Genomic DNA, 27,747 nt, shown 5'->3' with positions numbered 1-27,747 from the left:
TCAATACAGTGATTTATTGCTGTACTTTCGAAGAGAATTAAAATCTGATCTTATCAAAATAACATAACACTTTGGCACAAAGATGCACCCTAACAGCCCTGCACTGGAGGCCAAGATGGAGAAGACCTCCACAACCACCATGATCTTCCCCTTAGTGCTGTGGTAGACAGGGAGGAAGGTGATCCAGACACTGCAGAACACCAGCATGCTGAAGGTCAGGAATTTGGCTTCATTGAATCTGTCAGGCAGATTCCTGGCCAAAAAAGCCAGAATGAAGCTCCCCAGAGCCAAAGAGCCAAAATACTCCAGGACAAGGTGGAATGCAATGACTGAGCCTTTGTTGCACACAATGACGATCTGCCCATGTTCAGAGTGTGTATCAGTATCAACATATGGAGGTGATGTTACCAGCCAGATTCCATAGATAATAAGTTGGATGAGGGTACAGATGGGAATGACAAAGTTAGGTGCTCCTGACACCAGCATCCATTTTGTCCTTCTTCCTGGAGTAGTGAGCTTGAAAGCCAGGACCACAGTAATTATCTTGGCTAAGACAGTAGATAGAGCCACTGTGAAAAAGACTCCAAATGTGGTCTGCTGCAGGATGCAGGAGCCCATGTTGGGATGCCCAATAAAACACAATGAGCAGAGGAAACAGAAGGTAATAGAAATCAGTAGGATGTAGCTGAGAATGCGGTTATTGGCTTTCACAATGGGAGTGTCATTGTACTTCACAAAAACACCAAGTACAAGAGCAGTGAGTACAGAGAAACACAAGGACATGCAAACCAGAGTCATCCCCAATGGATCTTCATAAGCCAGAAAGGAGACCTGCCTCTGCAGGCAGTATGTGTGCTCTGTATTGGCATACTGGTCATCTGCACAGCTGACACATGTCTCCATATCTGCTGAAGAACATACAAACAAGCTGTAATAAAATTTTATCACTATATACTTAATAATTTAGTTTCTATATTAATCAGAGAATAGCACAATAAACATTTTATTTTTCAGTAACAATTTTATTATTTATTGTTCTGGGAAGCAATTAGATCATGCTGCTCTGTAACTATCCCTATGATGGAGCATACTAACTTCACAAAAATAATGAAGAGAAAATACATATTCTTACTTATTAACTTTCATATTTATAAAAGTTTTTAAAATAGGAAAAATAGTTGAATTTCTTTGTGCCTTTGTAAATGATAATGTATAACAACTCAAATTTGTGAATTCCTCAGTCTTTAAGCTTATTGTAGTTTGAGTGAGAAATTTCCCTCTATGCTCATTGGTTTGATGCTTGGTCACTAGGGGATGGAAAGATTTGTAAGGATTAGGAGATGCATTAATTTTGGAGTTGGTTTGGTCTTGTTAGAATAGGTGTGGTCTTGCTGGAGGATGTATGTCATTGAGCATAAACCTTGGGTTTTTCAAATCTCAGGCCAAATCCAGTGACTCTCTCTTCCTGATACCTGAGCATCTGGAAGTAGAACACTCAACTACTTCTCCAGAACCATGCATGGCTGCATGCTTCCAAAGCTCCCTGGCATGATTATAATGTACTACCTCTGAAACCATACGCAAGCCCCAATTAAATATTTTCTTTTATAAGTATTTTCATAATCAGGGTGCCTCTTTATGACACTAGAGCATACACTAAGTCAGAAATACTAGAGAGGAATTGTATTGCTGTGACAGGCCTGACCTGCTGGTTGGAGGAATTTAAACTTTGGTACTTTGGATTAGGAAAGAAGTTGATTGCATTAAGTGGGGATTAATAGGCCATATCAGAGGGATCATGGAAGACAGTATCAGGGACAGTTGAATAGTTGTTGCCCAGGTCAAGAATTTTCAAAGAAGAAAATCAAAGGGGCTAAGAGACTGTTCTTTTATGATTTTGCAAAGAATGTTTGTGATTTTTGCTCTTGTTCTAAAAAGTTTCCCTGAGGCTAAATTGATGGACGTTGGTAGAGGAAATGTTAAGATAAGCTGATTTTTACTTCCTTGTGTGGATATTATTGATCAATCTTACCTAGAGAAAAGAAGCAAGGTAAGCAAGGAAAAATACAAAATGTCCAGTTTAAGGGAAAAAAAGAGCACCAGGAAGTGTAATGGAGCTACGTATAGAGCTCAAGAAGATTAAAAATAAAAAGTTTAAAGCCTATTGTTAAATGAATGACAACTAAATGGAATGATGCCAAATGGAATGAAAACAATGCAGAGCTAAACTTCCAGTTTCTGAAAGGAACTTAGAGAGAAGCTAAGCAATGAATGAAATCATCAAATATAGAAAGCTGTGAAAACATGCTTGAACAAGTGGTGGAGTTACATGCCCAATAAGAACAAAATTTTGCGAGCTTTGGACACATAGTTGTAGCTTGAGAGTAAAGAATAAAATAAAGTGGTTGTGAAATCTCCCTCTAATGCCAAAGAGCCACTACACGGGGAATTTGACAGATATCTCTGTGTGGAAGCCAAGAGAGGTTACTGAGTGAATCTGTGAAAGTGAACCCTGGATTTCTTTGAAGATACCAAGATACTGAAAATGCCAGAGTCAGGCAATACCTGCCAATGAGAGAAGCAGGCAGGATGTTTAACCAGCCCAAAAGAGATATTTTTGCAGTCAACAAAACTAAAAGGAGTTGGGAATCTGAAAAACACTTTGACATAGACATGGAGATGCAGATTTTGGAATCTTCCCTCCTGGGTTTTGATCTTTCTTTCTTTACTCGGTTTCTTTCCTCATTTTTAGAATTGTACTATATATTCTGTGCCTTTGTATGTTGGAAGTATGTGATCTAATTTTGATTTTGATTTTGCAGGGTGCTACAGTTAAGAGATTACCATGACTCTCAGAAAAACTTTGAACTCTGCATTTTTTTCATATTTTTTAATTTATTTATTTACTTATTTATTACACTTTATTCACTTAGTATCCCATCTGTAGCCCCATCCCTTGTCCCCTCCCAATCCCACCATAAGTCCCCCTTCTCCTCCAATGCCCCATCCCAAGTTTACTATTAAGGGAGGTCCTCCTCCCCTTCCCTCTAACTCTAGCCTATCAGGGTTCATCAGGACTGGTTGCATTGTCTTCCTCTGGGGCCTGTAAAGGCTGCTCCCCCCTTAGGAGGAGGTGATCAAAGAGCCAGCCACTGAATCCATGTCAGAGACAGTCCCTGTTCCCATTACTAGGAAATGCACTTGGACACTGAGCTGCCTTGGGCTACATCTGTGCAGGGATTCTAGGTTATCTCCATGCAAGGTCCTTGGTTGGAGTATCAGTCTCAGAAAGGAAATCTATGCCCAGACATTTTGGTTCTGTTGATCTCCTTATGGAGCTTCTGTTTACTCCAGATCTTTCTATCTCTCACCTCTTTCATAAGATTCCTTACACTCTGCCCAAAGTTTGGCTATGAGTCTCAGCATCTGCTTTGATACCCTGCTGAGTAGAGTCTTTCAGAGAACCTCTTTTGTAGGCTTATGTCCTGTTCCCTCCTCTCTCTTCTTCTGAAGTACTTCCCATTTGCCTTTCTGAGCAGGGATTGATCATCTTACCCAGGGTCCTCCTGCTTGCTTAGCTTCTTCAGGTGTACAGATTTTAGTATGTTTATCATATATGATATATCTAATATCCTTACAAGTGAGTATATACCATATATGTCTTTCTGTTTCTAGGATACCTCATTCAGAATTAACTTTTCTAGTTCCCACCATTTGCATGCAAATATCATGAATTCCTTGTTTTTAATTGTTGAGAAGTATTTCATTGTGTAAATGTAGCACAATTTCTGTACCCAACCTCAGTTGAGGTATATCTGAGTTGTTTCCAGATGCTCTCTATTAAGAATAAAACTGCTATGAAAGTGCTAGTCTAACTGGATGTCTACATGTAGAAAAGTGCAAATAGATCCATATTTATCATCCTGCACAAAACTATAGTCCAAGTGGATCAAAGACCTCAACATCAAACCAGACACACTAAATCTGTTAAAAGAAAAGGGGAGAAGAACCTTGAACTCACTGGCACAGAAGACAAAGACAACTTCCTGAACAGAATACCATCAGCACAGGCTCTAAGTTCAACAATCTATAAATGGGACCTCATGAAACTGGAAAGCTTGTTTAAAGTAAATGACAAAGTCATCAGAACAAAATGACAGCCTACAGACTGAGAAAGGATCTTCACCAACCCTATATATGACAGAGGATTAATATCCAGAATATATAAAGAACTCAAGAAGTTAAAAAGCAATAAATCAAGTAATTCAATTAATAAGTGGGATACAGAGCTGACCAGAGTATTCTCAATAGAGGAATATCAAATGTCAAAGAAACACTTATAGAAATGCTCAATGTCCTTAGTCATTAGAAAAATGCAAATCAAAATGACCCTGAGATTTCACCTTACACCCATCAGAATGGCTAAGATCAAAAACTCAAGAGACAATACATGCTGGAGAGAATGTGGAGAAAGGAGAACCCTCCTCCATTGCTGGTGGGAATGTAAACTTGTACAATCACTTTGGAAATCACTCTGGTACTTTCTCAGAAAATTAGGAATTGTGCTACCACAAAATGTGCTCAAATATACAACATGGACGTTTGCTCCACCATCTTCGTGGCAGGTTTATTCGTAATGGCCGTAGCCAGAATATGGAACTTTGGACATTTAAACAGTGACAATCATGTGATAGATGATGCGTACTTTCAAAGCTGGAATAGCTGCATTTGGCGTTAAGGTATGGCTAAACATCTCTGGAGTAAAGGTGGTGTATGGTATGAGTAAACGTAGCCCCCCTAGGCTCAGAGATTTGTCTGTTTTATCACTAGGGAGTGTCCCTACTTAAAAAATTAGAATGTGATGTCTTTTTTGTGTAGGTTTGACCTTGTAGAAAGGCTGTCCCTGAGGGTGGGCTTTGGGATTTCAAAAGCCCAAGGAGCCCCAGTGTCTCTCTGTTCCTACTGCCTAAGTATCTGGATACAGAACACTTAGCCACTTCTCCGCAACCATAACTGACTGTGTGCTGCCATCCTCCCTGCCATTCCAATAATAAACTAAACTTCTGAAAGTGTAAACCAGCCCCCAAATCTTTTTTTTAAAGAATTACCATATTTGGGTGGTGCCGGGAGGACTCTCATTCTGACCAGCAGCACAGCAGAATCAGCACAGTGGCCAGCAATCAGAACTCCCTGCCATAAAACACAGACAATTGTGTGTCCCAGGTGAGAGGATGCCTCACGGTGGGGGATTCAATCAGCTTTTTTTTTTTTTTTTTCAATGCAGTTTATTCAGGAACATTGAACAATCCTCGGACCCCGGGGAAAGCCAGCCCACAGCTTAAATAGCCTCTGGGTAGCCAACCCAGGCATGCCACGGGGGCAATGCAGATAGGTCCACATACATGGAAGCAAGCCAGATCCTCGGCCTTAGCCAAATGTGGAGTTGTTCCTGACAGAGAGCACTCACCATCGGGAAGGTGGAAGGCGGAAACCAGCTCCATCTTTAAGGCATAGCATTCCGCAGCTCTCTACAGTTCCCCCTTTTTGTTTTAGATACATCAGGCAAGAGTAGAGGTCTGATCTCTGATATTAGAAATAAATTGGGACTTTGTACAGATGTTCATTTAGGTGTCATCCACCCAAAGAGCATCGGACCCGTCCAATACCTTTTTCTCAGAGGCGGGACCTGGGGCATCAACCCGCATGCAATCAGACATGCTCTTCTCTGGGTCCAAAGCGGCTGACCCTGAGTGCAGTGCTTAGCCTCGCATCCTGAGCGTATCATTTTAGCTTTTTATGGTATCCAACCATGCTTGGGGAGAATGTCTTGCTTCAATGGCTGTAAAGGCCTGAATGATCATGGCTGCATCACACTGTGCAGCCATGATCAATCAGCTTTTAACTCACCTGGCTAAACCAATTCCGCCAGATGCTTGGCCGCCAGCCCCAGCCCAGAGCCACACGTGAGTGTCTCTGGTCACAGTCTCAGACTAAACCATGTGCACCACACTATCAGAGACTGGAATTTCCAGTCTAGAGATAACCCAACGGTACAGGAAACGATTGGGACCGACCTTATGTCACCCAGACATCCCCTGGAAAAGACTCGGGTTCCGTGGGCGCCCCAGGAGCCAGTCCGGAGCCAGAGCCGGGGACCCAGGTGCCTGCACAGAGCCCTGACTGCCCGCCTGTATCGCTGCCTCAGATAGAACTGTGGGCACCAGGGCACCAGAGACTGAGTTTCACTGCCTGGTGCAAACACACAGGGAGGGAAACAGCTGGTCTGATCTCAAAGCACTCAGCCGACACCCCCACCCAGAAAAGGTCACGGAAAAATTGTCCAGTTTAGGCAGAGCCCAGGCTCCCAAAGTCCGGAAAGGCAGACACAGGCAGTTTCTGAGCGCCAGCTAGCTGGCAGAGACTGAACGGTGCGCCCCAGGGCAAAAAAGAGATGGGAGTCCATGTCTCCAGAGAATCCACAAGGAAGGAAGGAAACTGTACTGACTTAAATCACCCAATCCTTCCCTGGAAAAAGTCTTGCAGACCAGTGGAGACGAGCCGCCATCACTCAGCTGTGCTCCAGACACAGGCACAAACAGCTGCTGCTTGCCAGATGTCCAACTGGGTCACATCAGCTGATCATTAAATTTACAACAAGAAACCCAGAAATAGGGCAGCTGCCCTCAGAACTTCCCTGGGTGAGAGGAGAACCCTCTCAACTAACAAAGACCACAGTTACCACTCAGGTCTATATCCCTGAAGTGAGCAACTCCCGAAAAAGCACCAGCCATCCAGGGACTATACACAAAAAGCTGAGAAGACATCTTTCAGGAAAAACCAGCTTTCTGCAAAGGGGATTCTCTCCACCACAGGATCCCCAGGAACCACCAGAAAATGACCCCAAACACCTAAGATAGCACAATGGGTAGAGGCCAGCGTAAAAGCTCAAGCAACAAAAGACAGAGCAATATGGCATCTCCAGAACCCAGTTACCCAGGGACAAGTAGCCTTGGACACCCCAGCATAACTGAAATCCAAGAAGATGACCTAACAAGTATGCTCATGAAGATGATAAGAGAGGAAACAAATAAGATACATAAAAACATAGAAGAAGATAAACAGAATATTGCCATCCGTAAAGAAATAGAGGAAGTTGCAGCCAAACAGTTTATGGCCTTTAAAAAGGAAATGCTTAAAGCACTGAATGAAATAAAAGAAACAGAGTTGAAGGAACTAAAAGAAAAATAGGAAAGAACAATCAGACAGGTGAAGGAAGTAAACAAAACAACTCAAGACCTGAAGATAGAACTGGAAAAATTAAAGAAAACACAAATAAAGGAAATAATGGAAAGGAAGAATCTAGGGAAGAAAACAGGAACTACAGAGGTAAGCATAACCAACAGACTGCAAGAGATGGAAGAAAGAGTATCAGGTGTAGAAGATAAAATGGCAGAAATCGATGTATCTGTCAAAGAAAATGTTAAATCCAAAAAATTCTTGACACATACCATCCAAGAAATCCAAGAAAATATAAAAAGACAAAACCTAAGAATAATAGATATAGAGGAAAAAGAAGACTCCCTTCTCCATGGCCCAGAAAATATTTTCAACAAAATCATTGAAGAAAATTTCCCCAAATTAAAGGGGAAGCCTATAAGAATACAAGAGGCCTACAGAACAACTAATAAATTAGACCAGAAAAGAAAATCCTCCTGCAACATAATAATCAAAACAGTAAGTATACAGAACAAAGAAAAAATACTAAAAGCTGCAAGGGAAAAAGGCCAAGTAGCATAAAATGACAAACCCATTAGAATCACACCTGACTTTTCAACGGAGACTATGAAAGCCAGAAGGGCATGCACGGATATCATGCAGACCCAAAGAGAACACAGATGTCAGCCCAGGCTACTATACCGTGCAAAGATCTCAGTCCTCATAGACAGAGAAAACAAGATATTCAATGACAAAAACAAATTTCAACAATACCTACACACAAATCCAGCATTACAGAAGACACTGGAAGGGAAAATACAGCCCCAAAAAAATTAGCTTCTTTCAAGAAAACACAGGAAAAAATTAACCTTACTACAGTAAAACAAAAAGCAACCAAGCACACAACCTTATGACCACAGCCAACATCAAAATCAAGGGATCTAACAGCCACTGGTCATTAATCTCTCTCAACATCAATGGACTCAACTCTCCAATAAAAAGACACAGATTAACAGAATGGATACGTAAACAAAACACAGCAATCTGTTGCATACAAGAAACACACCTAAGGCACAGAGATAGACATTACCTGAGGGTGAAGGTTTGGAAGATGACTTTCCAAGCAAATGTACCCAAGAAGCAAGCAGGAGTAGCCATTCTAATATCTGATAAAATAGACTTTCAACCAAAATTAATAAAAAGAGATGGGGAAGGACACTTCATACTCATCAAAGGAAAATTCCACCAGGAAGACATCACAATCCTGAACATATATGCCCCAAATACAAGATTACCCACATTTGATAAAGAAACATTGATAAAATTTAAACCACATATGGATCCCCACACCTTAATACTGGGAGATTTCAACAACCCACTCTCAACAAAGGACAGGTCAACAAAAGAGAAATTAAACAAAGAAACAATGTCTCTAACAGAGGTCATGAATTAAATGGACCTAAGAGATATTTACAGAACTTTACACCCAAACACAAAAGAATTTACCTTCTCAGCAACTCATGGAACCTTCTCCAAAATAGACCATATAGTTGGAAACAAAGGAAGCATCACCAGATACAAGAAGATTAAAATAATCCCTTGTATCTTTTCTGATCACCATGGAATAAAGCTGGACCTCAACAATAACAGAAATAGCAAAAAGCCTATACAAATATGGAAACTAAACAACTTGTTACTAAATGACAGCTGGGTCAGGGAAGAAATAAAGAAAGAAATTAAAGTCTTCCTAGAACTCAATGAAAATGAAGACACAACATACCCAAACTTGTGGGAAACAATGAAAGCAGTGCTAAGAGGAAAGTTCATAGCACTAAGTGCCTTCAAGAAGAAATTTGAGACAGCTCATTCAAGCAAGTTAATGGCTCAGATAAAAACCCTAGGAAAAAAAAAAGAAGCAGACACACCAAAAAAAGTAGACGGCTGGAAATAATCAAACTCAAGGCTGAAATCAATCAATTAGAAACAGATAAAACAATTAAAATAATCAATGAAACCAAGAGCTGGTTCTTTGAGAAAATCAACAAGATAGACAAACCCTTAGCCAAGCTAACTAAAAGGCAGCGAGACACCATCCAAATCAACAAAATCAGAAATGAAAAGGGGGACATAACTACAGACACTGAGGAAATCCAAACAATCATTAGGACTTACTTCAAAAGTCTATATGCCACAATATTTGAAAATCTAAATGAAATGGATAATTTTCTTGATCGATTTGACTTACCAAAGCTTAATCAGGACCAGGTAAATCAATTAAATAGTCCTATATCCCCCAAAGAAATAGAAGCGGTCATCAAAAGTCTCCCATCCAAAAAAGCCCAGGACCAGATGGCTTCGGCGCAGAATTCTACCAGACCTTCAAAGAAGAGCTAACACCAATTCTCTTCAAACTATTCCACAAAATAGAAACAGAAGGAATACTACCAAACTCATTCTATGAAGCCACAGTCACCTTGGTACCTAAACCTCACAAACACTCAACAAAGAAAGAGAATTTCCGGCCAATCTCCCTTATGAACATTGATGCAAAAATACTTAACAAAATACTTGCAAACCGAATCCAAGAACACATCAAAGATATCATCCACCATGACCAAGTAGGCTTCATCGCAGGTATGCAGGGGTGGTTCAATATACGGAAATCCATCAATGTGATCCACCATATTAACAAACTGAAAGAAAAAAAGCACATTATAATCTCCCTAGATGCTGAAAAAGCCTTTGACAAAATCCAACATCCATTCATGTTTAAAGTATGGAAGAGATCAGGGATACAAGGCACATATCTAAACATAGTAAAGGCAATATACAGCAAGCCTATAGCCAACATCAAACTGATCAGAGAGAAACTTAAAGCAATCCCACTGAAATCAGGGACAAGACAAGGCTACCCACTCTCTCCATACCTCTTCAACATAGTGCTGGAAGTAATTGCTAGAGCAATAAGACAGTTGAAGGAGATCAAGGGGATACAAATTGGAAAGGAAGAAGTCAAATTATCACTATTTGCACATGATATGATAGTATACATGAGTGACCCCAAAAACTCTACCAGGGAACTCCTACAGCTGATAAACACCTTCAGCAAAGTGGCCAGAATCAAAATTGACTCAAAAAAATCAGTAGCACTCCTGTATACAAAAGACAAAAGGGCTGAGAAAAAAATTAAGGCAACAACACCCTTCACAATAGCCACAAATGACATAAAGTACCTTGGTGTAACCCTAACCAAGCAAGTCAAAGAGTTGTATGAAAAAAATTTCAAGTCTCTGAAGAAAGAATTAAAAGAAGATATGAGAAGATGGAAAGATCTCCCATGCTCATGGCCTGACAAGATTAACATAGTAAAAATGGCCATCTTACCAAAAGCAATCTACAGATTTAATGCAATTCCCATCAAATTGGCAACACAATTCTTTATAGACCTGGAAAGAAAAATTCTCAACTTTGTATGGAATAACAAGAAACCCAGAATTGCTAAAACAATCCTCTACAATAAAAGATCTTCTGGAGGTATCTGCATCCCTGATCTCAAGCTGTACTATAAAGCAACAGTTATAAAAACTGCATGGTACTGGCATAGAAACAGAATGGTGGATCAATGGAACCAAACAGAAGACCCAGAAATAAACCCACACACTTATGGACACCTGATTTTTGACAAATATGCCAAAACCATACAATGGAAAAGGATAGCATCTTCAACAAATGATGCTGGTCTAACTGGATGTCTACATGTAGAAAAATGAAAATAGATCCATACTTCTCACCCTGCAAAAAATTGAAGTCCAAGTGGATCAAAGACCTCAACATAAAACCAGACACATTAAATCAGCTAGAAAAAAAGTGGGGAATACCCTAGAACTCATTGGTACAGGGGAAAACTTCCTGAACAGAACACCAACAGCACAGGCTCTAAGAGCAACAATCAATAAATGGGACCTCATGAAACTGAAAAGCTTCTATAAAGCAAAGGACACCGTCATCAAAGCAAATCGACTGCCTACAGATTGGGTAAGAATCTTCACCAACCCTTTATCTGACAGAGGACTCATATCCAGTATATATAAAGAACTAAAGAAGCTGAAAAGCAGCAAACCAAGTAATCCACTTAAAAAATGGGGAACAGAGCTAAACAGAGAATTCTCTGTAGAGGAATATCTAATGGCAGAGAAGCACTTAAAGAAATGTTCAACGTCATTAGCCATTAGGGAAATTCAAACCAAAACAAGCCTGAGATTTCACCTTACACCCATCAGAATGGCCAAGATCAAAAACTCAAGTGACAACACATGCTGGAGAGGTTGTGGAGAAAGGGGAACCCTTCTCCACTGCTGGTGGGAATGTAAACTTGTACAACCATTCTGGAAATCAATCCGGCACTTTCTCAGACAACTAGGAATAGCGCTTCCTCAAGATCCAGCCATACCACTCCTAGGCATATATCCAAAAGAGACTCAAGTACACAAAAAGTACATTTGCTTAACCATGTTTGTAGCAGCTTTATTTGTAATAGCCAGAAGCTGGAAACAACCCAGATGCCCCTCAACTGAAGAATGGATGCAGAAACTGTGATACATCTATACAATGGAGTATTACTCAGCAATGAAAAACAAGAAAATCATGAAGTTTGCAGGTAAATGGTGGGACCTGGAAAGGATCATCCTGAGTGAGTTGTCCCAGAAGCAAAATGACACACATGATATATACTCACTCATATAAACATACAACATAGGATAAACCCACTAAAATCGGTACTTCTAAACAAACTAAGCAAAAGAGAGGACCCTAACTAAAACGCTCAATCCCCATCCTAAAAGGCAAAGAGGACGGACATCAGAAGAAGAAGAAAACAGGAAACAACCTAGGAACCTGCTACAGAGGGCCTCTGAAAGCCAGAAGAAGAAAACAGGAAACAACCTAGGAACGTGCCACAGAGGACCTCTGAAAGCCTCTGCCCTGCAGACTATCAAAGCAGATGCTGAGCCTGATGGCCAACTGTGGGGCAGAGTGAATGGAATTTTATGTAAGAAGTTGGAAATAGCAAGAGCTGGAGAGGACAAGATTTCCACAGGGAGAGCAACAGAACAAGAAAATTTGAACACAGGGAACTTCCCAGAGACTCATACTCCAACCAAGGACTATTCATAGAGATAACCTAGAACCCCTGCACAGATGTAGCCCATGGCAGTTCAGTGTCCAAGTGGGTTACATAGTAATGGGAAGAGAGACTGCCTCTGACATAATCTGATTGGCCTGCTCTTTGATCACCCCCCCTGAGGGGGAAGCAGCCTTACCAGGCCACAGAAGATGACAATGCAGCCACTTTTGATGAGAACTGATAGTCTAAGATCAGGAAGAAGAAGAGGAAGACCTCCCTATCAGTGGACTTGGGGAGGGACATGCATGCAGAAAGGAAAGGAAGGGTGGGGTCAGGAGGGGAGGAGGGAGGGGCTTATGGGGGGATACAAAATGAATAAAGTGTAATTAATAATAATAAAAAAAGCAAAAAAAAAGAGATAGAGCAATCGCTGTCTTTTGGTCAGAAATAATGCCAGGTAGTTTTCTTACACAATAACATAGAATTCCTTCTCTAAACCTAACACAATAAAAAAAAATGTGGTCATTAAAATGCTCATGCTTCCTTAAAAAAAAAGAAGAATTACCATATTCAATAAAACACTGACTAAGAAATCAAGTCTAGATCACAAAGCCATTTGATACAATCCTTGTGCACTTTTCCCTGTGCTCTTAGTCTGGATCTTCATATAACAAGGATATATATTTCCTTTAGGCATGTTCTCTTTTCACAACACAATATTTCCATTAAAGAAGCTGTGCTTTTCATGCATCAAAATCCTCCTCTGTTTAAATCCCTCACCTGAACAATTAATGTAATAATAGAAAAGGGACATATACTTTCTCTATTAATTTTTATTCTTACCAGGTCTTCGGTATGGGCTTCTCTAAATTCATTTACTTTTGTTCTTGTAAATCACTTGTATATTAAAAGCAAAAAACATCCAAGCAATTCATAAGTTTTTCATGTCACAACATAGAGTAGATTTTTCTTAGAATTTTTATTTAAATTTAAAGTATATGTATAAAATATCTGGACTTAATCTACATCTTTATTCCTTGTACTATCAACTTGAGAATAGAGCGATATATATAAAAGGACTTTAAGAGAGGCCACAGAGGAAGACAATGCAGCCACTCCTGATGAGACCTGATAGACCAGTATCAGAAGGAAAGGAGGAAGACCTCCCTATCAGTGGACCTCGGGAGGGGCATGGGTGGAAAAGAGGGAGGGAGGAGAGATTAAAAGGGAGGAAAGAGGGAGCTATAAGTGGGAAACAAACTATAATTAATAAAAATATAAATAAAAGAACAAAAAGAGAGAGTGTAATGATTGGTGCTGAAGGGAAATGGGAAGGAGAATGTAACAATTTTTCAATTACAATGTATTTAAGAAGGAGCAGTCTTGCTAGGCCAAAGAGGAGGAGGACATGGCAGCCAGTCCTGGAGATGCCTGATAAGCTAGAGTCAGAAAAAAGGGGAGGAGGACCTCCCCTAGCAGTGGACTTGGAAAGGGGCAAGGAGGAGATAAAGAAGGAAGTGTGGAATTGGGAGGGAATGAGAGAAGGGGCTAAGGCTGGGATACAAAGTAAACAAACTGTGATTAATATAAAAATAAAATAAAAATTTAAAAAATGTATTTAAATTAAATTCTTATGCATATGTGATATGCATAAAGGTATGTGTATGATTATATGTGTGAGTGATTTTTGCATGTCAATGTGACAACAGCTGCAACTTTGCATGCATTTGCAATTTAGAAGACAATCATAAGTTGTTTTTCTTCACTTTCCACTCTTTGTGGTAAGGTTTCTTTTATTTCCAACTACATATTCCAAGCTAGAGATAATGCAGCACTACAAATATCCTGAGCCCTTTTGTCAGTAGTATGTGCTACTGAAAACACTACCACTCTTTGAGTTCATTCTTGTGTCTGCACTCTGTCTTAATTCTTTCACAGAAAGTGCTTCATTCTGTACGCTATTCCCTAGGATATTAAATGCATTGTATTAAACGACAGCAAGAGCCTGAGCCTTGAGTGTTTGTCACAGACCAAGCTGGGAGCCAGGACAATAAGAATGTGGACTGATCTTGATATCATTTTAATTCGTGCAAAGCAACAAGAAAGGTTAGAAATGTGCATATCATTACTATGTGCAAAATTTTCTGGTAAAATACTAGTTACATTTTTTCATAAAAATTCTCTGAAAAATATAAAATATGTAAGCATCATAATGTGAATAAAAAGAGTAGTTTGAGGAAAACAGTATATATTCATTCTGGGCTCATACTATGCTTGACATCAGTAAAATGGTTATATTTTTTTCTATAGTTTCCTTTCAGGCCCTTTCAAAGTTCTAGTTTTAAAAAGAGAAGATAATCTCTTTCAGCAAATTCTTCTGCACACAAACATGTACCTGTCTCATTGGAAACCTCATTCTCTGGGCACCAGACACAATCACAGCAGCAGTCTGCTGTTTGATTCTGATGAAGTTTCCTGAATCCAGGAGGGCACGTCACACTGCATGTAGAGGTGGGAACCTGAGGCAGTTAAAACAAGCATTGGTAACAGACATGGATTACACACGCTTCTTTTTATCCTGCATTATTCATCAAATTCAGCATCTGAGCATTTCCTATAAACCTACAATAAAATCGAAGGCAATACAATATCTAGGACATTGTATAACATTTTTGTGTATAAATGTTTGGTTGAAGATATTAAAATTTGTTTATTCCTAAATTGATCTACCAGAATTACATGGGTACCATAAATTGCTTTTCAGTGTTTAGAGATCAAAAGCAAAAATAATGAGTTGTATGGGAAGGAAAGCATGATGGAACAGTGAAGGGTTAGAGGTTAAATATGAACAAATTATGTAGGAGATTCTCAAACTTAAAAAAATTAAACTTACAATGAAAGTCTAGTATACAGAGAAATATTTCTGAACACAGTTGCATCATAACCTTTATTATGCTATGGAGATATACACGCAGAATCACCACATTTCAAGCTTTATACATAGATACAAAATTTTTAATACTTTTGATATTTTTAATTCTGTATATGTATTTCTTTGGTGTGGGGTGAATTGTAATGTAATTTTAGGTGTCCATGAAAGCCAGAGGCAAAAATTCTCATGAACTACACTTAAAGAAAATTGTGAGCCTTCAAACATGGATGCTATGAACTGATATTGGATCCTTTGTAAGAGCAGCAATTTTTCTTTTACAATAAGCCAAAGCTCTAATGTCACAATTTTTTTTATAAAATAAACATACTAAAGTTATGTGTACACACTGGTGTTGATCCCATAGCCAAATCTAAATCTTTAGATATGTGTAATTGTTGTCTCTGTGGCAAATAAGGGGAATATCCTCCTATTTTCACCTTTAATCCAAAGCCTTGTGAGAAATTCCAGATGCTGAAAATGTCATACTCTGCACAGTGTTTTTTTCTCAGATTCATGTTCACCAGTTCTCCAACAGGGTTAGTGAATACACCATTCTCCAGCAGAGAAGCCACCTAAGTGAGATGCATCATTAGATAGTTACATAAACCCACCAGTAAGGCCAAGAGACATTGTGAATATTCAATAATTTTCAATAAATTACAGAAAAGGCAACTATATTGAAGGTATTCTATCTAGTGAAAAACAAGATATCTCATGGCTAATTTAATTTAATTATACTTCGTCCATGTGTCACAGTGGAAACTGTCAGAATGAATATTTACCAAATATTAAGTAATGTGGTACAACAGTGGTAGATACTCATTACTTGTATAAAAACTGCTAAACACTAAGTAAGTGTAGATAATTAAAAAAAATGTTGTCAGTCATTAAAGTTTAGTGTTGTGCACTCTATCCAAAAAAAATTGTTGTATTAAGAATATTTGTGTTATAGAATTCATAGCACTGAGTGAATAGTGTCAGAGAATTTTATATGAACATTTGTGGTGCCATTTACAAATACCATAACTTAAGCATGGTGGAAAGTAATATAATTTACCTGCTGACAGTCAAAGAATATTCCTATGAGTTCTGCTATTTGCTGAGACTCTATTTGTTGAAGAATAATTTCATGGTAGGTATGAGCCACAGCATACACAGCATTATATAAATTGTAACCTTCTTCACTTAGGGCCATGTCAAATTCATGCTGTGATAACCACTCCAAAGAAGTGTTGGATGAACAATGATTCAATGTGCTATAGTTGATATTAAAAACTGAACAATTAAAATAACTCCACTTCTTTCTCATTTGAGAGATGTCTACTGGATATTTGGAAGTGTTCATTGTTTCCACAAATTTTCTAAATTTGGAAATCACGCCATTGTGGTGTGAAAAAGTGACAGTCCCATGGAAGGTATCAAGGCTGAAATCTTTCTTACTTGTGGTGACATCCCATTGTGAGGTGGTGATCCAGATTCTTTCTACACCTAAATATACCCATCGTCTGAAGCTGGCTTCTAGGGTAGAGTTCATTTCACCATAAATGATAACAAACTTTGCTGATGATGTCATGATTTCTTAATCATATGCTACAGCCCTTGTCATGTATAACTGCATGTCATCTGGAATAACATTTGCAAAAGCTAGACAGAGTCCATTAATTTGCATCTCTTCTCTCAAGTCTGAGAGAAATTGAGTTCCCTGGTCATCATCGGAGATGACCAGCCCTATCCAGGTCCATGTAAAATAAAGCATCAGAGACACCATGGCATTGGGCAAACATGTATCCTTGTGTGCTATCTGGTAGATATAAGGAATGTGGACTTTGTCATTCAGGATAGGATGAGATCGTCCAAAGAAAATCTGAAGGTTGAAAAATAGAGGAAGCAAAGTGAGAAACATGATTAGCTACACATTCTTATGTAGATATGAGTTGTGTTACTCACCTTCTAGAATTCCTGCAAAAAGAAATTAAGATTCTTATGTTGTTCTGTAATATGTCTTACAAGTCTGGAATTCAACAAATCATTTTCTGTGTTTCTCCATATCATCCATTTATTTTAATACAGGGAAATGTTAATGACATATCAATATTTGCCTCCTTCATTCTCTAGAATATATTGATCAGCACACACCAATTCATGCTGCCCATTCATTTACTGTATGAACTTGGGATTGGCATTGATAAGCTATTGCCTCTCCTTTTAACCACACAGCCTCACCTTTGGTTCATGAGAAAAGGTCACCAGTTTTACAGATGTAGTCCATGATGTTCCTGTAAGGCCTACAAGACATGTAGACACTCCACAGACATAATTAGGTCCTTGATTGTTTTTTAGTGAAATAATTTCATCAAGAAGTCTCAATGTATTAAAACACATGTGAGTATGAACAGAAAATGTCAAAGACATGTTGGGTAAAAGGAAACGGTTTCTGTTGATCTCCTCATTAGCATAAAGCAATACAAGAACAAATTCATATTTCTGATCCGTTATTCTAAAAGAAGACATGGGAGAATTGTAAAGGATACTGCAAACATCAAATTTTCAAATATATTGAAATGAACAATTTAATATGCCCTTTTTAAATTTCTGTATAAATTCTACCTATCCTAATATAAAAGTATAAAAGAAGAGGTCTTTAAAGATGAAAGCATTTTCAGAATTCATCAAAATGAGTCATGCAGATTGAGACTTTTATTGTTGGAAATCTATGAAGAGCTGGTTTGATCTCTGAGACTTATCTATGAACTATACCTAGACAGAGAGTCTTCTACATGTCTCTTTGTCTTAGAATTCTCATTCTATAGAAATATGAAAACACCATGACTTGAACAGTATATCTAATTCATAGTAGTTTATGCTTTGTTTCTAATTATTAAAAATAAATATTAAAGGATTAAAATCTAATAAATTTATTAATTATATTTTCATTCATGTACATACATTCTCTTGACACATAAACAATCATATAATATATAATAAAATGTTATTTGGCTTTCATGTTCATGTTCTTCAGCTCCATAAAAATCTCAGTAAATCATATTTAATAATATCTATTACTAACAATAACATTTCAAATGCCTGAGACCAAATTATGGTTTGATCTCTCATACTATCACTTGTAAACTATTATTTGAAAATGTGACATTAAAAGAGTATAAAATATTAACAGTGAATCACATATTAGTATGTCTGAAGACAGAATATTATACTTTCCGAAATGGAGTGAAGAAAATAAAAAAGCATTATATACCTGTAAGACACAGTCAAAGAATAAATTTTTACTCACATTAGATTATGATTGATTTTGCTAATTTCATGCAAAATGAGAAAAACCATCAATAATGATATTTCTGTAAAGGTTTGGAACATGATTTTTAGTACCTTCAACTGTAACGTTTTATCAAACATGACATTTAAATTTATATAACCATTAACATCATATATAGAAGACAATATATCACATCCTGTAGCTATTATTTCATTTTTGGTGTAACTCATACATCAATTTTCTCTTATATTTTTGTGTGAATGTTATAATGTTGCTATGTCATATTGGTAAAACAAACAGAAAATCCTATCAGATTAGTCTTAACATTACAGCCTTCCTAATTCTTCAGCATTCTTTTAGTGACTCAGAACATTGAGCCATTTACTTCCTATGAAATGTGTTCTTCTGTCTCAGCATAGTCTCCCAGGATTTTGTTTCCATTAGCAATTGTCTCTCATCTGAAACACAAATACCCACCATGTTATTTTGCAGATTGCACTTGTCAATTGTGTATTTATAGCTAAAAGAATTTTTCAAGTACCAAAGTGTATTGAAGAAGTTGATATACTTGTAATAAATAATAGTTATTATTTTCTTTAAAAGAGTCAATTATGCTAATCACTATATTAGAAGAAATCAAGAAAGCAGATATCAAAAACCAAGTAATCCAATTTAAAAATGTAGTATCCCCGGGTGCAGTGGCACACACATGTAATCCCAGCACACAGGGAGGCAGTGTCAGGCACATCTCTCTGAGTTCAAGGCTAGACTGGACTACAAAGTGAGTTCTAAGGCAGCCAATGTTACACAGAGAAACCTGACACAAAAAAAAAATGCAGTACAGATCTAAGTGGTGAACTGTCAATAGAGGAAACTCAAATGCCTGAGAAATGCACACCATCCTTAGTCAACAGGTAAATGCAAATCAAAACATTAATGAGATTCCATTGTATACCTCCTAGAATGTCTGATACCAATAACCTAGGAGACAGCCCATCGTACTGTGCATGTGGAATAAGGAGAGCACTCACTCATTGCTGGTGGACATGCATACTGGTTCAGACACTCTGAAAATCAGCATAGTAGTTCCACATGAAGATGGGGATCATTCTACCTCAAGATCCAGGTATAAAATTCTTGGGTATATAACTAAAGAATGCTTCATCCTACCATATATGTAGGTATAAATAAATATATATATGTAGGTATAAATATAAATATATATATGTAGGTATAAATATAAAGGAAGTAGCTGAAACACATGGATCTCATTGAAAGGGGAAAATAGAATGAATGTATTGGGTAGACTGGCCATGGAGTAATTAGACCTGGAGAATCCGGTGCTAAAGGAAAGAAGAGTTTGGTTTGAGGGAAGAAATGTAGGCAAAGACAGAGCAAACAGAGCATTTGAGGATGAGAAGGAAACCTAGAGGAGTGGAAACTTTCCAAAAATAAATGAAGGCAATCCTAGTGTAGTCTCCCAATAATAAGGGAGAAGAGTCCCAACGGTCAACTCTTTTCACCCAATGAAACTTCCAGGAACCAGGTTACATCCAATCAAAGTGGGGACCAAATGGAAATCCCAAACAGCATATTTTCTCATGGAAATCTCAAACAGCCCAGGCTGTTGACAAAACAATAATTTGCTTCCTACAAACTGACAGTCAGGGCCCATTACTGAAGACACCACTCACAAAACTTACTGAACATAGAGAGGTCAAGCTGCTCTCTCCTTAAACCTTCACCATTACAATCTTCTGTCTCGGGTGTAGAAAGGTATTCTGCAGGCCTCCAAAGAGAAACTTAACCACCAACTCAGCCACAGAGTCTTTTATCTACAACCTGTTCTCTCTATAAAACATGACTCAAAACTTTTGGGAGTAACCAACCTATGTGTGCTTTGACTTAAGGACCACTCCATGAAATAGAAACCATGTTTATCCAATTTGGATGGCTAAGAAACCCTGACAAATTTTCTCAGAAACCTAAGATAAAACAAATACTACTGGTCTAAAATAAAGTAACAATAAAACCCCTCTAACGGTATTCTGCTATACTCATAGATCAGTGCCTTATTCAGTCATCATCAGAGAATCTTCCTTCTACTGCAGATGGAAAAATAGAGACACACAAACAGACATGATGCAGAGAAAGAGAATGTGAGAGAGACCTTGGAACACATATCCCTATCAAATTCAACTTGTGGATTTGAAATATAGATATGGAAAAGAATAGAGTTTAAGAGCCAGAGGTTTTGGACACCAATAAAAAAAATGACCTCTAAAGTAAATAAGCAAAGCTCATATGAGCTCAAAAAGAATATAGCAAAAAGTACATAACAGGCATAGGTTAGCACCAAATCCTCTACATATATATTATAAAATTCAGTTGAGAATGAGCATGAGACTCCTGTGAATCTCATTATGTGAATGAGTAGATTTCTTGAGTTTTGTACCTTCTTGTAGGGCTCTTTTTCTCCATTTAGTTTGCCTTGTTCAAATTTCATGTTATTTTTTTATCTTAATATATTTTACTTTGTTTTGTTTGTTATCTCTTAGAAGCTTGCTCTTTTTTAATAAGGGCAGAAATGGAATGGATTCAGATGGGACAAAACATGGAGAGAAACTTGGTGGTATAGTAAAAAAGAGAGCTGTAATCAGAATGTTTTGTATTTTTAACAAAATGGGGGAAGGCAAAATCTCGAATTTTTAGATAAGGAAGAAAATGAATAAGAAAATTTATAGCTAAAAAAAACTTTTAAATGAAAAACCTGATGTAACTAATGACTTGAACATTTACCCCCATGCTTGACTAGATGTAGGAAATCCAAGTAAGCTGAACGACTGCTGACTGTCCTCACTCTCAGTATCAACCCACCCATACAACTTCTTGTCAAGTTATGGGAGAGGCTCCCTGCTCTAGCAACGGCTACACTGTCCACCAGCACTCCAGGCATGCCTTCTGGTCATGGACTGTCCCCATACTCTCATTGCCTGCTCAGCCTACCCCCCAGTGAATCCTTTTTTTCCTACCATGCCTGAGCTCCCAACTCTGACATAGACCTCCCTAAATGACAACAGGCCACATACATAGAGAAAAGCCTCATTGTCTCTGCCCCTCCCCCACTTGATCTCCAGTTCTTCCACTCCTCTTCATGACTGCGTCCCAAACTTTAACACAAGTAAAATTTCCCTGTTCAACCAAAGGCCATCTCGGCCATCAGAATTCTAGTCCCTAACTCAGGTCAAAATGTTAATCACAACTTCAGACTACTTTGGCCAAAAGAACATATAGGAGATAGAAACCAAAGAAAAAAATGCCAATCTAACAAAGACAAACTCAAAAATAGGCACATAGATGTACAATCTCCTCAATCCCAATGCCCAGACACCAGAAAAGAACACACCACCCACAGGCAAGGTAGTATGTCACCACCAGAGCCCAGATATCCTACTACATCAAGTCTTGACTATTCCAACACAGCTGAAGCACTAGAAGAGGAACTAAAAACCAATTTTATGAAAATGATAAAGAACTATGAAGAGAAAATAAATAAATTTCTTAAATAAATAAAGAAAAAAACAAAAAAGTTGGAGAAAATGAATACACTTTAAATGAAAACAAAGCAAACAAATATAACAAAACCCAAATAACTAAGAAGCAATAAAGGAAATATAAAGTAAAGGAATTCTAGAAAAGGAAAATGTAGGTAAGCAAACAGAAACTACGGAGGACATCTTCACCAACAGAATACAAGATTTAAAGAAGAGCATCTCAGGCATTAAAGAAATAAGAGAAGAAATAGATACATTGCTCAAACAAAATGTTAAATCAAAAAAAGACCTGATGCAAAACAATCCAGAAATCTGTATAAAATGAAAATACAAAATTAATGATTATCGGAATAGAATGAAGAAAAGAATTCCAGCTCAATGACCCAGAAATTATTTTCAACAGTATCATAGAATAATTTACTAACATAAAGAACAATACAAAATGTTAATAATTAGAGGGCCCTCTGTCAGAGTTGGAAGCTAAGACTTGGTAGGGAGGAAAGAAGGATTCACTAAGAGTTGACTGGGAAGGCAATGAGAGAGGGGATAGGCAATGTGCAAAAGACAGGAACAAAAGGAATATCTCTTGTACCTAAGGAACAAGAAGGTTACAGAACTCCAACTAGTTTGGACCAGGAAAAACGTCCCCTTGCTGCAAAATAATCAAAACACTAAATGTACAAAATAAGGAAAGAATATTAAGGCTACAAGGAGAAAAGGAAATTACCAAAGAAAGGCAGATTCTTTAAACTTACACTGGAATTCTCAATTGAAACTCTAAAAATGAAGAGTCTGAAAATGTGTCCTGTACCTGCTAAGAGATCACAGATGCCAGCCCAAAATGCTATACACAGGAAACATTCCCATAACCATAGAAAGAAAAAGAAAGTCCAAGAAAATCCATGATAGTAAAAAATAAGCAGTACCTATCCACAAATCCACCCCTAACAGAAGTCACTTTAAAGAAAACTCCAAGCCAAGGCTAACTGCACCCATAAAAACAAGAAAAATCTCACACCATCAGAACACACACACACACAACATATCACACCAACAGTTACAAAGTAACATGAATTAACAGTCTAATATCTCTAATATCTCTCAATAATTCTGCAAAAAATAGGAACAGGTTAACAGAATATATGTGAAAAGAAAATCCATCCTTCTGCTTACAAAATCATACCTCAAGTTGGAAAGGGACGAAGGAGGGGGCTATAGCTGGGATACAAAGTGAATAAACTGTAATCAATGAATAAGAAACAAAATAGACAGACAAAAATAATCACTAAAGCTTAAATCACACATCAACACAATCAATAGTGGGGGACTTCAACACACCACTCTGACCAAAAGACATGTCATAGAGACAATAACAACAATAACAACAAAACCACTGAAGCCAACAGATGTTATAAACCAAATGAACTTAATAGATATAGATATAGGCCATTTCACCAAAGACCTAAGATTATAGCCTATTATCAGCACCTCATGGAACTTTTTTCAAAACTGACCACATAATGACTCCCAAAGTAAGCCTCAACAGGTATAAAAATAATAATAAAATAAATCATTCATCTTATGAGAACACAACAGATAAAATCTTAATTTTAAAAACAATACATTGATTTGTTCTGGGAAGGGAAAATAAAATAGATTCTATGGATGCGAGGGGGTGGGTTGGGATAGGAACAGGAAGGGTGAAAGAGGGAGAGACAGAGGGGATAAGTGCAGGGATAGGCAACTGGAAGATGGAGACATGATGATGATACTTTGTACAGCTGAAACTTCTTGGAAGCTGTAGCAATAAACCTAGTGAGGACTTCTAGTAATAGAGATCACAGAGCCTGAACCAACCACCTTCTATAACTAGACAAGATTCCCAGTGGTAGGAGCCTCAAAACTCTTTGCTCACATCTGTCTTTCCTGCAAGACATGCTGGGCAATGGTGGTTCAGACCTTTTGAAATTGGCCAAGCAATGACTGGTATGACTTGAAACCCAAGCCACAAAGAGGTAGCTCATACCAGAAACTGCCTGGATGGCAGGAACTAGAAGCTGGATTGCTCAGAGACCTAGGATGGAACCAGGCAAATCTGAAAAATAAAAAAATAAAAATAAAAATTGTTCTTTTTTAATATGGAAAACTGCTTTCTCTTTATTTAGACCTTAGGAGGAAAAATTAACTTTGCTCACATAACACCTTAAATCTATTTCTCAAAAAGCAATATGAAATAGACAGAGAAATAATTTCTTCTGTAAAAACTTGCTAAATTTTATTAAAATGTTACCATATAAGAAATCAAATAATATAAGACATTTTGGTTTGTAACCTTTGAATGATGTGACAGCTGCACTTCCACCCACCAGTGTCCTGTGCTTGTTCTCCTGCTGCTCTGGTCTTAGAGCAGAGACTAAACAAGCATGGACTGTCAGGAATGGTCTGAAATAAATGATTCTTAATGAAATGCTGCCGTATTTTTATAGGTACCTAGCCCAATCATCATCAGAAAGGTGTTCTTCATAACCCAATGAAAGGAGATGCAAAAATTCACACCTGAACATTAGGCTGAACTCAAGGAACCATTCAGAAAAGTGGAAGGAAGCATTGTAGAAGATAGAGGGTTAAAGGCATCAGGAGAACACAGCCCACAGAATCAACTAAGCAGGGTTCATAGTGGTTCACAGAGACTGCAGTGGCAATTAAGGAGCAGGAATGAGTCTATGTTAGATTCTTTGCATATACGCTGTGATTAACTTGGTGTGGTTGTAGGACTCATACCAGTGGGATTAGGGGTGTCTGACTATATTGTTTGCCCTTGTGACCCTTTTACTCCTACTGAGTTGCCACAACCAGCCTTGATATGAAGGTCTGAAAATAGTTTTATTGTGCCTTCTTATGCCATATTCAGTTGATAGCCCTGGGAGACCTAGTCTTTCATGAAGGGAAGTGGAGGAGCAGTGGAGATATAGGAAAATGGAAGGTGGGGTAGAACTGGGAAGAGTGGAGGGAGGGTAGGCTGAATACAGGCATACTGTATGAGAAGAATTTAAGAGGCTAATAAGCAGAAAGCTCTATGGGAAAAACAAATAAATGAGCAAAACCCAAAAAGTCAATAAAGAAAAAAATGTAGAAATCTACTAAAATACTAATAAAGGTCATTTCTGGATGGTGATACTTCATAGTTTACAGTAGTTTTTTGTTTTCTACATATTTTCTAATTTATAGCAATCTATAATCTTTGCAGAAAGTATTTACTCCACTTTCTAATGAGTAATTCTCATTCTAATAATCCCTCAAGAGCTTCATGATGATAGGAAGTACAGAGAAATCAATCATTAGGCAATTTCATCATAATTTCTGTAGAATATACATACACACAACCACATGGTCTTCCCTCCTGCACACCCAGGCTATACTTTATACACAATCATATCTGTGGTCTGTCATTGACCAACATGTTACATGGCCCATGATCATACATCTGTGTGCTGACTGGGTTCCAGTTTGTCTGGTGTTTTTATGCCCTCAGCTCTGTTGTAACTAAACCACCACATATTTTATTTAGTGTCTTTCAGTGAGGCTATGTTTAATTAGATGGAGATGATACTGTTTCTCATTGTTTTGTGTAGATATTTTTAGAGATTAGAGAGCAAAATATAAGCTACTTTCAGAAATCTTTATTTCTAACTAGTATCCAATAGACTCTGGAAATTTAATATGGCCATTAAAGTGTTAAAAAAAAACTTCTTTCTATCTATGTGGTCACTATTAAGGTAGTAATATAAATTCAATTAAAGACAGCTAATATAAAAAAGTCTGACAAATTTTTATACACAAAATATTTATAGTATATTTGAGGCTCTCTGGAAACTGGTAAGATAGAGCATAAAAAGGCAAGAGTACATTTTTGCATGTCTAGCTTCTTAGAAAGGCTAAAGCAAGATTTCCTGGGCCCAGGAAATATGGCTGTGCTGGATAACTTTAGTGTTAAGTTGACACAAGTTAGGGAAGAAAGAATATTAATCATGAAAATCCCTCCATGAGATAGGCCTGTAGGCAAGCCTGTAGGGCATATCCTTGATTGATGATATCTGTGGGAGAGCTCAGCTCACGTGGTGCAGTGCCACCTCTTAGCATGTGGCCCTTGATTGGTATATGAAAACAGGCTGAATCATCTACGGAAAAAGGGCAAGCAGCCGTTCTCCACGTCCTCCATATCAGTTCCAGCCCTGCTGTCTGCAAATGATAGACTCTGATGTGAAAGTATAAAGGAAATAAACACTTGTCTCTGCCATAAATAAATATACAATAACTCCAAACATATGCAAAGTCTGCCTTGACCAACCAATAATGCATATATCCTAAAGTTTACCCTGCATACAATAAATGCTTTGAAAACCAATAATATGAGCAACCAATAGAGTCAAAGTTTGCACAGTGCCTTGTGGCTGACTGGTTTTTATTGCATTCTGTAATGTGAGATGCAAGTCAGAGACTACAGAAAGCCCAGAAAACCTCAGTACATGGATAAAGAAGGCCCAGGCATATTGCATAGCAGCAAAGTGGATGAAATTCAAGGTACCCTGATCTCCCTGCTCTGCAACCACCACTATTAAATTCTGACACTCAGGATAAAAGAACTTTGTAGAAAAATTGAGAACATCTCCTTTTAGGTGGCTAGTTCTCAAATAATTTACTTAATGTTACATCTATTCATTAGCAGAAAGGAATGTTGATCAGCTATCTGATATTAATCATGCCCCATCTGTGACTGAGCATATGCACAAGTGAAGCAAAGTAAAACTTGATGACATTGAATCTCACAGCTGACAGGGTTTTTTTATACTCATTTTCTGCTCCATAATGACATTAAGTACTGCTATAAAAACTATTTTTAAGGCAATGTATATGTATATTCACAAAAATATGTGTAATATTCCATAAGTATGCATGTATACTGGTCACACACTTTTCTAGGTATAACATTAAACACTATTATTAGAGACCACAGTTAAGTAACCTCCTTATAAAGACCTTTAAGAATAAATGCTGATGTAGGAATCCTTGGCCGACACTTGAAGACACATTGTAATATACCCTATTCACATTGAACTCATGCCAGACATGTGGATTGTGTTTTCATGTCAGATCATGAGACTCTAGGCAACGGCTCTTTCCACATATGTTTCTTCATAGAAACAGGAAAGATTAACCTGTCTCTTTCACATTACAGCTTATTAAATTGGATTCTAATGTAAGAAATCCACACTACAATGAAATGCCCTTGAAAATATTAAAATAATGAAGAATAAAAAAGAAAACTTTCTGTAGTTCCTAATGTTACAGAGGACAGAAACTTTCAGTTTCTCTACACAGGCACAGACTTCTAATTATTGACACTTATGCAAGAAATTACTAAGTTAATATCTACCTAAAATATATACCTAAAAAGTGTTCTATTATATAAATCTTCCTCCTGAAGTTCTGGAAGCAAGTAAAGAATAAAACCACAGTCATGCCACAAATCTCCATTGTCATCTTCATTGTCCTTTATTCTCCAAAAGCAGCTGGTTTCTGTCAAACTGCACAATATGAGAGAAAGCTTCAGGAGCAAGAAGGAAATAATGATAACACACAGCTTCCTCAT

The 27,747-nt window shown here is 37.7% G+C and overlaps 1 protein-coding gene across 1 annotated transcript; it reads right to left on the bottom strand.

The window, feature by feature from the left end:
* Positions 1 to 27,747, bottom strand: LOC110566385 (vomeronasal type-2 receptor 116-like). The gene is given in 6 exon segments (XM_021664232.1): positions 1 to 908; positions 14,733 to 14,856; positions 15,617 to 15,841; positions 16,327 to 17,133; positions 17,493 to 17,766; positions 27,545 to 27,747. Coding segments are annotated over 6 exon segments (2,541 nt in total).

Source organism: Meriones unguiculatus, chromosome 17 (assembly GCF_030254825.1).
Source record: "Meriones unguiculatus strain TT.TT164.6M chromosome 17, Bangor_MerUng_6.1, whole genome shotgun sequence".
Classification (NCBI taxonomy): Eukaryota; Metazoa; Chordata; class Mammalia; order Rodentia; family Muridae; genus Meriones; species Meriones unguiculatus.
This window is presented reverse-complemented; position numbering and strand designations above follow the sequence as displayed.